Source organism: Grammomys surdaster, unplaced genomic scaffold (genome assembly GCF_004785775.1).
Source record: "Grammomys surdaster isolate TR1022 unplaced genomic scaffold, NIH_TR_1.0 125928, whole genome shotgun sequence".
NCBI classification, from domain to species: Eukaryota; Metazoa; Chordata; class Mammalia; order Rodentia; family Muridae; genus Grammomys; species Grammomys surdaster.
In genome coordinates this window covers 2,952,968-2,971,129 of record NW_021620751.1, presented here as the reverse complement: position 1 = coordinate 2,971,129, position 18,162 = coordinate 2,952,968, and the positions used below count along the sequence as shown (strand labels likewise).

The 18,162-nt window shown below is 40.5% G+C and overlaps 1 protein-coding gene across 4 annotated transcripts in view; it reads left to right on the top strand.

Moving 5' to 3' along the window:
• The first annotated feature begins 1,688 nt into the window (after positions 1–1,688).
• Positions 1,689–18,162, top strand: part of Ankrd17 (ankyrin repeat domain 17) — a 134,260-nt gene continuing 117,786 nt past the window's right edge. For 3 of the 4 annotated variants that reach the window (XM_028752657.1, XM_028752655.1, XM_028752654.1), the window contains exon 1: positions 1,689–2,175. In XM_028752657.1, the coding sequence (XP_028608490.1) occupies positions 1,825–2,175 (351 nt within the window). In that variant the 5' untranslated portion in view covers positions 1,689–1,824. The remainder of the gene's footprint in view (positions 2,176–18,162) is intronic. The other variant, XM_028752658.1, reaches the window with a different exon arrangement.

Genomic DNA, 18,162 nt, shown 5'->3' with positions numbered 1-18,162 from the left:
TCGAAGTCAGTCATATAATGAAAGGGGGTTGGCATTCAAAGATTGCAACGGGTATTTAGGTGGAAAGTAAGACAAAGGTGTTGAAGACTATAGAAAATGGACAAGATCCCGCTGAAACCATATAGTCCAAATCTATGGCCATAAGATACATAATACACTGTCTTGTACTATATTGTATACAGGAACTCAGCAAATAGACAGATGTGTAGCACTTTGTATATTTACTATTGTACACAGTACAGAGAGAAGCCCCTGGAAACAGACTCTGGTTTCATAGATAACACACACAGTAGGCACATAATGAATTTTTGCTTGAATGAATTGACTTAGTCATCACCAATTTTTCTGTGGTACTCCGTAGCGTACTGGCAACTGCCCACATTTCATATGGTATGCCAGTACTAAAAAGAAAATACAAAAAAAAAAAAAAAAGGGCACCCAGCTAAACTTAGAAGTCTTAAAATGGCAACTCTGTCAGTTGAGGCACTTTTTTTATCTTGTGCCAGTACATCTGTCTTCGATGTTTGCTTTATTTTCCTTATGCCACTACTCGTACTAGACCAGAAATTGCTAATTCTGAGTTCAATAAACTACATAAACATGACACGGTGGTGTACAGACCTATATAATCTCAGGAAGATCGCCACTTCAAGGCTAGCCTGGGATACACTGGAGACTTTGTTTCAAGAAGAAAGCTACATTTCAATCCGTCTGCGAGTTCTCCAGGTACTTAAAATGATGTCAGAATCCAGACCGAGAAATGCATACAATGCTGGCACAGCTCCCACACACACACCTTCGTAACTGTATAGTCTTAAACTTCACTAGATTCAGCTCACACATATTACAAAAGGTGTAAAAGTCAGGTTCTGGAAGTCTGTGATCCGAGACTCAAACTCTGGCAAGAGTTTTAAAAGTGAGGACGTGATCTCTCCAAGGTATGGTTGAGGTGAAACAGTTTTCTTTTGGACCTCACAAGGAGTCTCTTTCCTTTCACGAAGTTATCTCTTAAGAGCCAAAGCTTAAGCTGGAGAAAATGGCCAGGCAGGAAAGTCTGTCCAGGAGGTCCGGGGCGAGGCCCCACCTCCCGGATCTGGGGGGCCAGACCTCCCGCTCGCACAGCTGCCCCGCGTTCCCGCGCTCGCCTCCCACTCAGCCCGAGCCCACTGCTCTTCATCCACTGCCTCCGCTTCCCTGCACCCCAGCACCCTCGCGGGGGGCCCACTCCCCGGCCCTGGAGTCTGCACTTTGGAGAGGCAGGCAGCGATCCGCGCGCGGCCACCGGGGCGCCGGCTGATGGCGTCACCCGCGCTTCCGCCTGCGGCTGCGTTCTAATCAGAAGCCAGGAAGGAAGGAGGGAGGGCTGCAGGGCTGTGTGTGGGGGAAGTAGCGCGGAGAAGACAAGCCGTCCCGGCGCTCGCCCGCTCGCCCGCTCGCCCGCCCGCAGCCCCTGCTTGCGGTCCCCGCTCAGACTCGGTCTCCCCAGCGGAAGCCACTCCAGGCGCACTTCCCCGGTGGCACCTTCCGGACGCCTGCTCGAGCACGGCTTTCCCGGGCACGGCTCCGTCTCGCCCCCCCTTCGCCCTCCCGCTCGCTCCCTCCCTCCCTCTCTCCCTCCCATCGCCAAGCTCCCCGCCCTTAGTATCGCGAGACGAGGTGAGAGCTGGCGGAGCGGCGGCGGCGGCGGCAGTAGAGGTGACCGAGGCGGTGGCGGCGGCGGCGGCGGCCCGGAGCGCTGTGTCGGCCCCGGCGCGACCCAAGTCGCTGTAGAGCGGAGCCCGCACGCCCCTCCCCCGTCCGCGTCCCCCCCCTCTTCCCGCGGGGATGGAGAAGGCGACGGTTCCGGCGGCGGCTGAGGGAGAAGGGAGCCCCCCGGCGGCGGCGGCAGTGGCGGCCCCCCCCGCGGCGGCGGCGGAGGTCGGCGGCGGGGCTCGCTCGGCCTCGTCTCCTCGTGGGATGGTGCGAGTCTGCGACCTGCTCCTGAAGAAGAAGCCACCGCAGCAGCCGCACCACAAGGCCAAGCGCAACCGGACTTGCCGACCCCCCAGCAGCAGCGAAAGCAGCAGCGACAGCGACAACAGCGGCGGTGGAGGAGGAGGAGGCGGCGGCGGCACCAGCAGCAACAACAGCGAGGAAGAGGAGGACGACGACGACGAGGAAGAGGAGGTTTCTGAGGCAAGGGCCTGGTTTCACCCCGAGGAGGGCGGAAGGGACGGTGAAGGGCCTAAGGTGGGAGGGGACTTGCGGTGGGACCGAGCCCACGGAGCTTACGATCTGCCTTGGGGACCAGGCTTTCGGCTGCCCCCTTTCTTTGCTCGGCCTGAGTCGTGAGGTGTGGGGATGTGGGGGAGGGTAGCTGACACGTGGGGGTGGGAGGACCAGAGAGTGCACGGAGTTGGTGAGGAGCTTGCTAGCCTAGGATGCTTCTTCCACAGGGTTAAGGGCGGAGGGGTTGGTTAGATTCCCAGGGTGGCACTTTGGGGCAGGAGGGTGGTCTCTCTGGGGCCAGTAAGGCCACCTCATTCCTGGGGCTGGGGCGGAGCTAAAGCGGGAGGGGTAAGATAATAGGAGAGTCCCCGGGGGACCGACCGCGAGGTTGGTAGTTTTCTGTCAGTGTAAGGTGGCGAAGAGCAATTCTGGAGGGGTGGTAAGATTGCAATGGACTCGGAGCTAAGTACTTGTATCTAGGAGAGACACGTGAGAGGCTGTACTTTTCCATACTGTTTTGCTGCAGGGCTTTTCTTTTCTTCTTTTTTTTTTTTTAACTTGTGGCTGCTGAAGTCATCTTCACTTCCCCGATTTCTGAAAGATTTTTGGATGAGCGGATCTTCCGTCCATCCGTATGCGTTTACAAATGACTTACTTAGTCCATAAAAATTGTTTGGTGCCCTACGTATATATGTAATATTTCATCAGGTTCTCCCTTAATGGGAAATAATCAAACCAGATCCTGCTTTTATTCAATTAATTAAGTTTACTTACTGTAAAGTAAGCAGGGAAGAAGCGTCTGCTTTGCACCAAGGCTTGGTTGTGATTGGGATAGGGAGGCCTTATGTCCTAGTGATCTGGTTTCATAACTCTTTATAGTTTTTCCTGGGTCTACAGACAGGCGGCGTTGTAGGACCTTATTCCTTTTAACCTAAAAGCGTAATGAACCATACTTGATAGCCAACCCACCAGTTGAGTTGTTAGCGCTTTTAGAACTAACCCTCTTGTCATTACTATGAAATGGAAGCTTTAAACACCCTGATATGGAGGAAATATTAATTTGAGGCAGCAGAGGAAAGAAACTGTAAAAGTTGACTAAAACTTTGTTCTAAGAAGACAAATTGAATTATCCAGAAGTATTGCTTGCCACTTATTTCTTTTCCCAAACCTAGAGCCTGGTAAAAGGCTGCTTTTGAGTTATTTTTTTTTTCTTCTTCCTTTTCCATCCAGATTCTGTTCAAGTAGAGACCTTGGAAAGGGACTTGGAAAGAGACCTGTTAGCAATAAGACAAAAAGTTTTTTTCTAACTAACCTTAGATGAAGCTACATAGAAAATTTTCTAAGAGTAGAACTGTATACCTCAAAACTTCTCCCTTCTGTTCTTTCTATTCGGCCTATTATGGTAAATTTGTATGGGTAGTTTGCACTTGCTTACTGATTGTTTCAGGATAGTATGTTGCTCAGGCTTCATTGTAAGCAATGGAGACCAGGCTTAGTGTCTAGCAGGCCTGAGGCCCTAGACACCATTAAATCAAACAAACAAAAAAGAAAACAAAGCTTTAATATTGAAACAGTGATGAGAAGGATGTGATGGAATCCTTTTCTGTTTTGATGCTTAGAATTAACCAGCTTTACAATTTTCAGAAGTGGGAAGGCTTTTCCCCTGCAGCTCAGCCTCTTTATTTAAGAACAAGGACAGCAAGGTTTAAAGGAAACTGGAGGATAGTGTCCGATGGTTGCAAGAATAGGAATCAGGGAGAACCTGTTGAAAAAGTTTTTAGAGACTCAGTGACAACTGTACATTTTGAAAATGATGATTTATTTCCTTTTGTCTCCCTTCTGACCTATTTCAAAAACTGGTGCTGAATTTCAGGTTTAGTAGCTGTGAGTACAACACCAGTAGTGAAATTTTAAGTTTTCTAACATTAAGCTCTGGTTTGGAACAAGGCCATATACTTAATGTAATACTTAAAGAAGTATTCTGCTACAAACCGCACTTACCTAGGCAATTTTGTCCATGGCCTAATAATTCCTTAAGTTGTAGGTATGTTACTTTTGTAGGCCTGAGTTTTTCATCTGAAAATAAGTATTATATATATTGACCTTGACCAACTAAGACTGTTGATTCTTAGTGTGTGTTGCACTGTCATCTGCACAAGTAAAGCAGTAGGTTTGTCATTTGTTGGGTGAAATGCATGTAAGAAAGCTGAGCCATTGCAAAGTGTGTATCACACGTGGTGAGAGGTAGAAGTGGACAAGATGAGAAGGAGTGGCTCCCTCTGCACTGGCCTCCATGGACAGAAAGGAGCCACCATGGACAGAAAGAAGCAGTCCCCTCTGTTCTGGCCTCCATGGACAGAAAGGGGCAGTCCCCTCTGCAATGGCCTCCATGGATAGAAAGGAGCAGTCCCCTCTGCACTGGCCTCCATGGATAGAAAGGAGCAGTCCCCTCTGCACTGGCCTCCATGGACAGAAAGGAGCCTCCATGGACAGAAAGAAGCAGTCCCCTCTGTTCTGGCCTCCATGGACAGAAAGGAGCAGTCCTCTCTGTTCTGGCCTCCATGGACAGAAAGGAGCAGTCCCCTCTGCACTGGCCTCCGTGCTCTGAGCAGAGGGAAGGAGGGAAGCTGTGGGCTATGGGCTGCAACTTGAGTCAGGTGGGCAAGTTGGGCAACAGTTTCTTTTTCTTTTTCACTGTCCTGACATGTCTTCAGAAGTTAATTTTCAGGACTTGGGAAGTATATTTTCTGTTGTTATTGTTTGTTTTCCAAATTATTTTAGCCTACAGAGTTTAAAAATGCAGATAATATGATCCTTGAACTAAAATTCTCCAGTAAAAAAATCATCAAAAGATTAGGAGGGAATCTGAAAGTGTATACTTTTGCAGTGTCTAACTTGAAAATGTGAAGGATGATTTAACACAACAAAAATATATTGGTTTTGAAGAAATGTTAGCTGGATATTCTCTGTTGAAAGAGGAAAAAAGGGAGAAAAATGAATTTAAATATGAGCTTTATTTGTAAGTTTAGTTGTAAGTTGTAGTACCTGGTTGCAACTGCAATTTATCCATTAGAGTAGGTATCTCCATAATATCTCAGAATGGATGCTATGGTTTCGATGCTCACACAGCCTCAGCTGGACCTAGAAAGAGTGTTAGAAGATTGAAAACTTTCCCTGTCTCTACCCTTCTTTTGACACAAGACTTTAGCTCTAAGTTGAAGGTGTAATTTTTTCAACTTTCAATGGGCTACTGACTAGTAAAGAATATAGTATGTTTCCCAACATAGAAGCGTGTTGTACATTGGATTAAATTAAATATTTACAAGAAGAAAGTAGAATTGAAAGAGTTAATACTTCATTTCAGAAATAGGATTGCATTCTATTGAACAAACTTGGAGATATGAGTGGAAGACAGCTTTTCTCTAAAGCATAATTCAAAGGGAAGAAATATTAAAGATAGGACTTTTAAGTTCAAGAGCAGTGTTGTTGAAGAGAAAGGCATAAAATATAAGTATGGTCGGAATCAGTCAGAATTCCACCTATATTTGAGGAAAATGTGGTTTTGAAATAGAGAAGAGCTTTAGACAGTGGATGCCAATGAGTTAGTCAGTGCTGATAGTACTGAGGAGATCTGCAGGCCAGGAGTCTCGCACCTGTAAAGGGGGTAGGGTTGAGGATGAGGGACAAGGGGGAGCTATCTAAGTTAGACTTACGACATTAATTTCTTCTTTCATTTCTTTTATTTTTTTAATGGGAAGATGTTAGGTTCCTCTGTTGTAAATGGCATGAAATCAGATTAGCCCAGAGAAACTTGCCTGTACTGTTTTCCCATTTCTGTTACATCAACTAATATAGCATTGTTTTTTAAATGGATAATCTTTGAAGAATTTCTCTCTTAATTATTTTCTTATCTTCTATTTAAAGAGAACTTGATAAAAAAACAAGGGGAAAAAAAGGGACAACATACAGATCTGTTTAGTTAATTAGTATCAGTTCTAGGGAGAGTCCAGTGTTCATGCAGGAGATCATGAATGGAGTTCTTTCTTTCTTGTCTTCCTTCTTAGCCTGTTAATAGCTAATGTTTAAATTTTGACACCTTCAACTCCCCTCACCCCCCCAACCCCCCCAGTTTTGTTTTGTTTGGAAGAAGGGGATCTCACTGTATAGCTCTTTCTGTCCTAGAGCTCACACTGTATATCAGGCTGGCCTCGAACTCACCAAGATCTGCCTGCTTCTGCCTTCTGAGTGCTGGGATTAAAAGATGCACCACTATGCCCAGCAGTGTCTTTTAATTTCTTAATTACTCTGAGTTATGAAACTTCTGTAGAGACAGAAAACAAGTTAACTAATCATCATTGGCTATTGAATGCCTAATAGGTGCTTTATGCCTCTGATATTCTAACAACATACTAAAAAATATAGTACTTGAGTGCCCATTGTGTACAAAGACTTAGCTAATGGTTCTGAGCATGGACTGTGTGTGGAGTTTGTATTCAGGTCTTTGACTCATCACTTACTGGTGGTGTGGTCTTAGTTCAGTTACTTAACCTCTCTAGCTCATTTTCTTATGTATAAATGGGGATAATAGATCCTACTTTATAGCATTGTTAAGAAAGTGAAAGAAGTTGATAGTTTTCATGTTTTCTCATTTTACTGTCTCCATAACCCTATGAAGTAGGTGTCACCATGTTTATTTCATTATTCAAAAACGGGTTTCTACTGTATGCTTAATCTGCATTGAGTAAGCAATGATAAACAAGCTTTTTCAAAGACGTGTAAATTAAAAATGTACCAGTGAGTAAACAGAGGTTAGGAGAATGTCAGAATGAGGTTAAATGGTCATATATTCTGTTTAAGGAATGTGTTTCAGAAGTATAAAACTTGTTCCAGGACCAATTTGCTGTAAAGCCTGATGGGTTGAGTCTGATCCCCTGGAGCTCACATGACAGAAAGAGAACTGGCTCCCTACAAGCAGTCCTCTGACCTCCTCACCCCAACCACCCAGGTTTAAGTGACTTTGTGAAGGAGGTATATCTAATGAGTGTCAGAACAGGATTTAACCCTGGTTTGATTCCAAACCTGCTCATTCGTTTATCATTCATTTATTCTTTATTATGCTAAAAGAAAAAGATATTTCCTTTAAAATAGAGGTTGTTGACTTGGAGTCTGGATAAGGTTTATGTAATCATTTATTTTGGTTTGTATTTTTTTTAATTGTTTCCCACAGACTTGTAGCTTATATCCAGCTTTTTATTAGATACCCAGAGTGATCTGTTAATCAGACATCCCTTTATTTGGATCTAACTTTTACAAACTGCTTTAGAGAAAGTAAGTGGTAGCAGAAGGCCTATCAGGATAAATAGTGTCCTCTCTCTTTTCTTGTGAATCTTTACCTTTAAGTGACCTAGCAGTTTATATCTAGAGTATTAGGACTATCAGGTCTGAAGGCAGAAGCTTGGCTTTGCTTTTTATGTCTTCCACAGTATTGTAGTGTATGTTGTGTAAGTCTTAAGAGTCTTAACTGTTTGGTTTTCATGAAGCCAAATTTCAACTATGAATATTACATAAATATTCTTTATTAGCTACTTAATCTGGAAAATGTTTGGAGCATCATATCTTAAAGAATTTATTTGTACCTATTTATATTGTACCTATACAAGATATTTTAATTAGATTCTAATTCTTAGTTTAATAGTCCAAGCTTGTAATCAGAAGTGCATGGGAGTATCTCTAGATGTGATTTTCTTTTCCTCTCTTTTTGCAGCGTGGGTGGGTGTCCTAGAACTTGCTTTGTAGGTCAGACTGGCCTCCAACTCACAAAGATCCCCCTGCCTCTGCCTCCTGAGTGCTAGGATCAAAGGTGTGTGCCACCACTGCATGGCTAAAAATAGCATTTTTATCTTCATAATTGTCAACAGTGACTGGTTTTATGTTTTTTGTTTAGATTGCTTTTGAGGGTTTCATCTTTGATTCTTTACATTGGACTTTTTTCTTGGTGATTGTTGGTGCTGTTTATGAATATTCTTTATGTTGTTCCATATATTCTCTTTTTTTTTTTACAGTATGAAAACAGTATTTTGCTTAGTAAATTGTATTATTACTTTATGACTCATAGGACACGCCACACAAGAGACCTTCCTTGACCTCGTATGTAAAGATTTTGTAGAGTTTTTCTTTTGGTAGTAAGTATTCTGGTTTCCAGAGAAAACTTGGTACTCTTTTTAGATACAGGATTTGATTTGTTAATTGCTCTCCTACTCTTTTTCTATGTGAGTTGCCAAGTCTTGCTTCTTCAGAGAACTTTACCCTTTCCTTGTTTCTTTTCCTCTGGTTTCTGTATTTTCTAGCTAGTCTTTTGTTGGTCTTGCTTCCCCCTACACACCTCATTGCACATCTTTTGATTATTTACTGCTTCTTTTGGGTCTTGTTTTCAATCTGATCTTATGTGATTTTTTTGTATCATCTTCTATTTTGTTATATTGTTTATAAGACAGTCAGTCACCTTCAAATTGGCATCTCCAGTCTAAACTTGTTCTTGATAATTGAACTCAGAACCTGGCCACCCAACATTTGCACACACCTTTCTTCGCACATCTAGTCTGTCTTCTGACCCTTCTCCCTTATGTTTCCTGGCTACTTGAGGACATTGGAAATAATAGTTTCGAATGATTATCAGTCAGGAATTAATCAGAGAAGCAGAACAGGTAGGAGATTTATATATGATTGGTAACTATCTAGCTAGTTAGATAACATTCAGAGATTTATTCAAGGGAATAAATTGTCTTATAAGATGGTAAGGGCTGCCTAAGGAAGCCAATCTGGAAGTCAGTTAGGAATCAAGTTCGTGAGCAAGCTGAAACTCAGGACCAAAGGCTGACATTCTTCTCCCCAAACACTTAGGAACAGTCGTGAAGAGAGAACAATTATGGATTCAGCTTATGATCAGAGTTCCATTCTTGTAGCAAGAACAAGATTTCTTTTAGGAGCTCATTTGAGTACGTCCTGCTCACTAAGAAAAATCACCCTTTCTTACACTTAGTTAATTGATTAGGGATTTACATCTTCAAAATCTCAAGGCAAGAATACATTATTGTGTGATTGGAGATACTGTTTGTAACAGACTGGGTGCTGCCTGCCCTCCTTTCTTAATCTAGTTAGAGTAGCTGACTTGATTGTCTCATCAGAAGCTATCACTGGTAGGAAAGCAGCACTTCTTAGTCCTATCTTTGCTACTGTTTGGCAGGAGAAAAATTGCTTTAAGTCATAGAACTATTGAGTATTTTAGAGTATCAAAGCCTCCTTGTTTAGCCTGAGAAGTAACTGACCACTGGGCCTCTTGTAGTTTAGGCGCCCTTAGTATTGTTTTCACAGGCCGTCTTTGCTTTTTCTCTGTAGCTAAATTTAGGATTTTGTTGTTGTTGATACATAGCTAGCATTCACGAGTATATTGTTTTTCTGCTTTCTTCAGAGCTGTGTACTGTGCTCTCTTTACTATTATAGGCAAGGGATTTCCAAATGTTTCCTAAGTATAACCAGAGGCCATTGCTTTCCATCTTGGAACGTTCCAAGTTCTGTGACTTTTTAGTTTAGGCTAATGCCTTCTAATTGCTGTATTAAGAATTAGATGAGTGACTGATGTGAAAACACTCAAGACATGTGCTCCACACAGGGTAGAGTGGACTTTTTGTTCTTGTTGTGGGGCGTTTTGATTGTTCATTGTTTCCTTTTTCTGACACTCCAGGCATAGAGATCCACAGATCTGAGTTCTGGCTGTCTTAACTACTTACTGTATCGCCCCTTAAGTTGTGTTGCCTAGTGCGGTAGACACTGGTTACTGAGCCCTTGAGATGTAGTTAGTGGTATCTGAGAGTCAGAGTTTATAATTTTGCTTAAATTTTAAACTTACTTTAAGTAATCATGTATGGCCATTGGCTGCCATATCAAAGAGTGTAGATATAGAACATTCCAATTAGCACAGAACATTCTGACAGCTCTGCCTTGCAGTGTTGATTGATCTAAAAAATCTAGTGTAGTATAGATTACCAACCAAAATGTCTATGTTCCAGATCACCATGACTGAATCTTGTATCATCAGGCTATGTCTATGTTTAGTGATAAAACCTTTAAAAGAATAGTTAAGGTTTAAATCAGGTCTTATGGATAGGTCCTACTCTAGTATGACTGGTCTCCCTATAAAAGGAAGTTTAGCTATAGAAATCAGATGTGCACACAGAGAAGGCTGTGCAAAGATGAAGGAAGAAAGTGATCATCATCTGCAAGCAAGGCAAGGGGTCTCAGGAGAAACCAAACTGCTGATAGTCTGGTCTTAGACAGAACTATGAGAAAATGAACGCTGTTTGAACCACCCAATCTATAGTATTTTGTATGATAGCCTTAGTGAATTTATATGTGGCCTGTAAAGAATAGGAAACAGTAGGATGGTAATGGATAGCCTCCTTTTAAGGATTGGCCCAGGATAGTAAATGTTGCTTCTTGTTTATATCCCATTGGTCAGAACTTAATTTCATAATTTAGTATTTAGTTGTTGCTATTTGGCTCTCTGCCTAAAGAAGGACTATGTGGACTTTGGGGGATAATTAATATCTTAACAAAGTTCTAGGATCACCTTGTCTTTTTTAGCTAACAATACAAGAGAAAATATGTCTGCTGGTTTTCTGAAATAATCTTGTTGGCCTAGCTGGGCTGGTTCTATTTTTGAAAAAGATGCTTCATTCAGTACTAACTTATATTCACCATGTAGAAGGTAAACTAGAGGAGTTTATTCCCACCTGAGTCTCATGGAATGGTTTCCATTGCTAACATGACAAGATAGGAAAATGGAAAGTGAAAGGCATAGAACCTCAAAACTATACCTTGAGTCCTTCTATGTCATGCTTTTGTTACTTCTAGCCCATTAGTGCTGCTTGTTATAGTACTTAGATTTCATAGGATCCTCGTAATTTGGTTTCTGCCTGGCACATTAAACTTGCTCTCATCCTTCCTTTCCCCTTTTCCATCTTTTCTCCCAGTATCTCATTCAGTTCTCATTTAACAAGTGGTCACTCTTTCTAAAATGTAGGACATTACAGAATAAAACTGAAGCTCCTACCTTGGTCTGCAAGACTTCTTAACAGCTGCTTCCATTTCGACAGTATTGTTTGTACCCTTTTATCTGATCCGTATCTTTTTGTCATTCTGAGCTAGAAGGTTCTTATTTTAGAACCTGTGTTTTTTTGTGTGTGTTGGGGTTTTTTACCTAGGCTGTTCTTCCCTTGGCTCTTGATTTTTCTGTATTTAAAACAAAAAAAAATTTACTATTATTTTATGGATGAGTGTTTTACTTGTATCTGTGTCAATGCACTACTTACATACCTGTTTATGAAAGTCAGAAGAGAGTGTTGGATCCTCTGGAACTAAAGTTATAGGTGGTTGTGAGCTGCCATGTGGGTGCTGGGAGTTGAATGCATGTCCCCTGGAAGAGCAGCCAGTGCTCTTAACTCCTGAGCTATCTTTCCAGCCCCTCTTGATTTTTCTTATCCTTGAGGTTCAAAGTAGCTTCTTCAGCTCTAGGTTATTGGGGGAGACTTGCCCTTCTACACCTTTCCATTTTTACCACTAAGTTGACAGGGATGAGAAACAGAAGTCCCATATTGATCCTTCACTAAACTTTAGCAATAAATATTTGAGTGGGTTTTAAAGCCTGTTAACACCTTTTAAAGGGTGTGTGTGTGTGTGCATGTGCGCATGTGTTTTCTCTTCTGTGTTTATGTTTGCCTGTGTGCCTTGTCTGTACTGATGACATGGGTATGTGTTTGTGGAGGTCCAGTGTATTCCTTGATTGCTCTCCACTGTGTGAAAGCAGTTCTTACTTGAACCCAGAGGTCTAGTTAGCTGTCTTGTTCCAGGTATCTACTCTGGGATTACCAGATAAGCTACCTGTCTGCTGGGCTTTAACATGGGTGATGGGGGCACAGCTCTGTTCATCATGCTTGCACTGCAAGTCTTCTCTACCCACGGAGCCATCTCCTCATCCTCCAGAAATTGCTGCTTCTATAAAGTGACAAATCTGAAGTGTCTGTGGTTTCATATGATTAATTTAGGCTGCTTTAATGACTTAGAAGACAGGTGTCAGTCATTTAATCTTGTTTGTCAGGATTTTTTTTCATTTATTTATTCACTTTACACCCTTATTTATTCACTAATCCCACACCCCCTTTCTCCCACTCTCCCCCTTCCACAGCTCCTTTCTCTATTCCCCATCCCCTTCTCTTGAGTGAGTGGGCCCCACCCATCCCTGGCACATCAGGTCTCTGCAAGACTGGTCACATCCTTTCCCCCTGAGGCCAGACAGGGCAGCTCAGTTAGGGGAATAGGATCCATAGACAGGCAGCAGATTCAGGGACAGCTCCTGCACCTGCATGAAGACCAGGCTGCACATCTGCTACATACGGAGGTGGGTAGGTACAGCTCATGTACCTTTGCACCAACCAAGCTCTTTGGTTGGTGGTTCAGTCTCTGGGAGCCCCCAAGGGTTCAAGATTGTTGATGGAATTTGGATTCTAACCTGCCAGATATGTTCTATCTAGAATTAATCTTTTGTAATTGTCACAAATTTTTTTTTGTATTTGATAGGCTATGCATTATGCAATGATGTGTAGCACATAAATACAGCATGCTTTTATTTTTCAGGCTTTTAATCTTTCTTTACTAAAGTTACACAGTTTCATAGGGTTCTGTTTTTTGGTTTTTGAGGTTTGTCTTTTTTTTTTTTTATAATTCAATTTCATGTGTATGGGTGTTTTGCCTGCATTATATGTCTTCGAGGATGTCAGATCCCCTGGAACTACTTACAGACAGCTATCGTCTGCCATGTGTATGCTGGGAATTGAATCCAGGACCTCTTGAAAAGTAGCCAGTGCTCTTTAACTGCTGAGTCATCTCCAGCCCCAGGTCTCATTATGTTGCTTTGGCTGTCCTGGAACTTCCCTCTGTTAGATGAGGTTGGGCTTGAACTTCGAGTTCTGCTTGCCTCTGCCTCCCCAGTGCTGAGCTGAAAGTCCTGCATCACTATGTGCAGTTGAGCAGTTTTCATACAGTTTTTAAACATTCGTTGTGGATTGTTTTGTGGTTCTTACTGCCATCATAAATTCTATCTCCTTTATATCTTTTAATTAGTTATTGTTGAAGTATTAACATTATTGATTTTGATGTTTTTATCTTCTGCATGACAACTCAAATTTTAGTTTATTCAGTTGAGTTTTTAAATTGTCATGTTGAGTCTAGTATATTATTTTTTGTCTTTTTAGATTTTTATGCCAACTGTTTTTCCTCTCTGTGCCAGTTTTAAAAACTAGCCAAAGTGGCCACTGTCAGGGCTAACACTCTTTCAGACTCTCTTCTTGTCTTCCCCTTACTGTATTAAAGCTGTGCCACCATTAATTATGATGCCAATATCTTTTAACAATATAGTATTTTTTTCTGTAAGCTCATTCAAATTTTGCCAGAAATGATAAGCTGATCAAAAAACATTTTATAAGAAAGTTGGATTTGTAAAACTTGTTTGTTTGAGATAAGGGTCTAGTCATATTGTCCAAGCTAGCTTCAAAATCAGAAACCTCTTGCCTCGGGTTTCTTAGTGCTGGGAATAAAGGTGTGTGTTACCATAGCCAATTTAAATGCTTTTAACACAATGGATTTGATTTCAGAAACACTCTAGCTCACACTTTGTGAAGATCATTCAGTTCACTTTGGATTTAGAAGTCTGCTGGGAAAACCTATGTTCTTGCGTCAGTCTTAAAAAGATTTACCTAATACAGATTTCCTTTATATGTAGGTTATATTTTCTTCAGAAACATTTTTATATGTATGACAATTTGCCTACATTTACGTAGATGTGCTTGCCTTGCGCCCATGGAGTCCAGAAGAGGCCTTGGATCCCCTAGAAGAAATGAGTTTCATCAGTGCTTTATATGATGCCTAGTAATTTTTGAAACCAATTCATACCTTTTTTTTGTTTGTTTTTCTTTTTTCCTTTTTTTTTTTTTTTTTTTTTGGTTTTTTTGTTTTGTGTTTTTTGAGACAGGGTTTCTCTGTGTAGCCCTGGCTGTCCTGGAACTCACTCTGTAGACCAGGCTGGCCTCAAACTCAGAAATCCACCTGCCTCTGCCTCCTAAGTGCTGGGATTAAAGGCGTGCGCCACCACCGCCCCGCCAATTCATACCTCCTGTGATGGTTAATTTATTCTTAAATTACAAATAATGCTAAGTAAAATCTTGCTGGTTTTAAAGTGTCAGTTAAGTAGTGTGAGCAAAATTTACATTGTTGTGCAACAGATCCAGAACTTTTTCACCTTGGAAGTCAAAGTACATCTATTGAAGCACTCTATGTCGTTCTTGTTAACCTTTTGTTTCTTAGATATATTCTATTTATGTAGCTCAAATGAGTGGAATCAAATAGTGATTATCTTATTTCAGTTTATCAGTTGTTGGGGTTTATCTGTGTTGAGTGGGCCAGTGTTTCCTTTCTCACGTTGAGGGCATTCCATTGTATGTATGTATGAACCACATTTTGTCTCCATGTTCATCAGTTGGGTGTTTGTGTTGCTTTTACCTATTGGCTGTTCTCTTGGCTGTGGGTTTTTGTTTTTGTTTTTATAAACATTTAATTTCACATGTAGGCTCGTGGAGAAAGAGGGGGTCTTAATTTGATATTTCCAAGTAGTTAACGCATTGATTAGATATTTTATACTCTATCCTTTCTCATTGTTTGAAGTGTTGTCTTTCATGTGTGTACAGTATGATAGTACATCAGAATATATCTCCTCTGTGGATTCATCTTTGTATGTACCCATTTGTATATGTTAAAGACCCCCCACACAAAATATTTAGGGACTAGTAAAAACTGAGTATGGCATGTGTGTGATCCCAGTGCTGAGGATATGGAGACTAGAGGATCTCAGTGTAGCTGAGCTCCAGGTTAAATGAGAGAGCTTGCCTTAAAAGATAAGGAAGTACTTCAAGTTTACCTATGGCCTGCATATTCATTTACACCCACAAAAAGTGTGCACATGTACACAGATATATTCTCTGTATCTGTCTATACACAAAAAAACTATGTACACAAATGAGTTTCATATGTTCTGTGAAAAATAGGTAATATCTGTGAATGGCTTATGGTTGACAAAGTAATTCTGTCTGGTTTTCATGTAATCCAGGTATGTGTGTTTTTTCCTGTAATCCAAGTGTGTGTTTGTTGGTTTGCTGTCCTGGGGATTAAACCCAGGACCTGGTGCATATTAAATATTCATCCACTGGGTTAATGCCCAATTTGTTTGTTTTTTGTCTTGTTTGTTTAGTTTTGGGGTGGGGGAAGGGTAAGATCTTAATACTAGCCCAGACTGGTTTCGGTGTCAATTCTGCTTCAGCATCCAAGATTGATTACAAGCATGTAGTAACATGCCTTTCTCATGGAGTGCCCTTTTGTTAGATTTTTTTTTTCTTCCTGTGCAGGCCTGACTTCTTTCTTTCTTCCTCCTCTTTACAGATTTCTAGCAAAACAAACAAAGCTTTTATTAAGAAGAGCTGCAGCCACTTTTAGTGTTCTTTTTGTCATCATTGGTTTCATCTAGATCAGTGGTTCTCAACCTTTCTAATGCTGTGACTACCTTTAATTGAGTTCTTCATGTGTGGTTAGCCTCAGCCATCAGAATATTTAGTTGCTAATTAGTAGTTGTAATTTTGCTACTGTTATAAATCTTAATGTAAATACCTGATACCCAGGATATCTGATATTTGACCTCATTGGGCTCCAAACCCACAGGATGAAAACTGTTACAGGTTGGCTGTGGACCTACTTAGTGCAAGATAGCCAGTGACTATTTTGTAGTTCTCTTGACTGCTGCTCTGGTCTTGTTTAAGTTTTTTTTTTCCAGTTTTATTTTAAAGTATTCTGTTTTTTTCTACTCATGTTAAATACTGAACTTAAAGCAAATATTCAATTAAATATTGAATTTAAATGCTAGGCAGGCACTAACACTGAACTCTGCAGACCTTCTGTATATATTTCAGATAAACTGTAAATGGTTTAAAACTCACACAATTACACTTCATGGAATAATGAGACTAAAACTTCTCTAAGCTCTAAAGTTCTATTGGGGGAATAGAACAACATCAAAGAAAACCTTTTAGAAGTTTCTACCAGAAACATAAAGTTGTTGGTAGTATTCAGTTTTATGTTGTTGTAGTCTTAAAGATATATTAACTTTGTTGTCTGAAAGCTTAAATCTAGAGTAAAATAGAGAATAATAATTGAAAATTTTTCTTCTATATCAGGTATGTTTTTAAGCTTTATTTTCTGCCTTTTCCTCTACAAATTTTTGTTTGTTTGTTTGTTTTTTGTTTTTCGAGACAGGGTTTCTCTGTGTAGCCCGGGCTGTCCTGGAACTCACTCTGTAGACCAAGCTGGCCTCGAACTCAGAAACCCGCCTGTCCTCTACATTTTTTTACAGGTACATAAATAACATTTATGGAACCAAAAGTTTGGTTTTGCGTAAATGATTATGTTTAAAAAATAGTTTCTGATGCTTTCTTCTTAATTGGTATCAGATTCTACCTGTGAAAAATTGTGTGTGTGTGTGTGTGTAGAGGTCAGGGCATTTTGTGGGGTCCATTTTCTCTGCCTTTATGTGGGTTCCAGGGATCAAACTTAGATCAGACCTGCATGGCCAGCCAGTACCTTTATCTACTACTGAGCATCTTATTGGCCCCATGGGTCTGTTTTTTTAATTGTCACTTTATTATTCAGGTCAACACAAAATTTTTGAAACTGTAATTTGTTTGGAGAGAATTCCATTGATCACTTCTCTGCATATTTAGTAGTAAGCCAAAAACATAGTGCTTACTAAGTCCTAGGCAGAGTTTCGATTGCTTTATGTATATTCCATAATGTTAGGGCTTATCACTCATTTTATAGTTGAAAAAAAAATCAAGGCATAGAAGTGATTTTCTTGAGGTTAGAGTAAATGGTAGAATTGGTATATGGACAGTATCCACTAAAATTGGGTTTCTTAATGCCTTTGCTCTACTGTCCTGTTAGTTGCTTTAAAAATGAGTTTTTGTATAAATTACAGAATCCAGCAAATTACTCTGTCTCTTGTCTGAGTCTTCTTTCAGGTCTCTAAGGATGGCTTCTTAGTCTACTACTGTAGGTGCAAGACCTACTCCCTACTCCCTACCAGACTTTTGTGCCTTGTTCATTGTGTTCTGTTCTTTGATCCTCTTGGTTCTCTAACCTCCATCTTGAGAAGATTCGTGTAGCTGATCTTGAGGCTGAATTTATAAATTGTGAAGGTGATCAGTAAATCAGATACTTGTCTTTACACTATTTTTAAACATCCTATAAAAACACTTACTCTGTAGATAACCTGGTATTGTAAGTTCTCAAAATGTAAATTGAGAAGAATGGCCATGTTGCCAGATAAGTATGACATGGTGGTTGAAACTTTCAGACCCTCAAACAAAAGGAGCTTTGTTAAACTTTTTTTTTAAAAAATTAGTAAATGATTGTAAATGAAACCTTGTGAACTTATTAGTGTTTCTATAAATTGTTTAAGTTGAAAGGTAAAGAATTTTAGAGAGCCTTGTGAAAAATATAGTTATTATTTAAGATACTTAGCTATTTAAAATGTTTTTATTACATTATTTGTGTATATTTGCCGTGGCACACATAAGGAGTTTAGGGACATCTTGCAGGTGCTACTTCTCTTTTACCTGTGAGTCCTGGGAATTGAACTTAGATCCTTCAGGCTTGGTGGCAAGTGCTTTTATCCCGGGCCATATTATGCACCTTTGATTAATTTTTTTAAAATACTTATTTAGAACTCTCTTTATTTTTCTTTTCCAATTTTATCTAATGCCGTTACTTGAATTTATGTATTCCCAATAAAATGTATGTGTA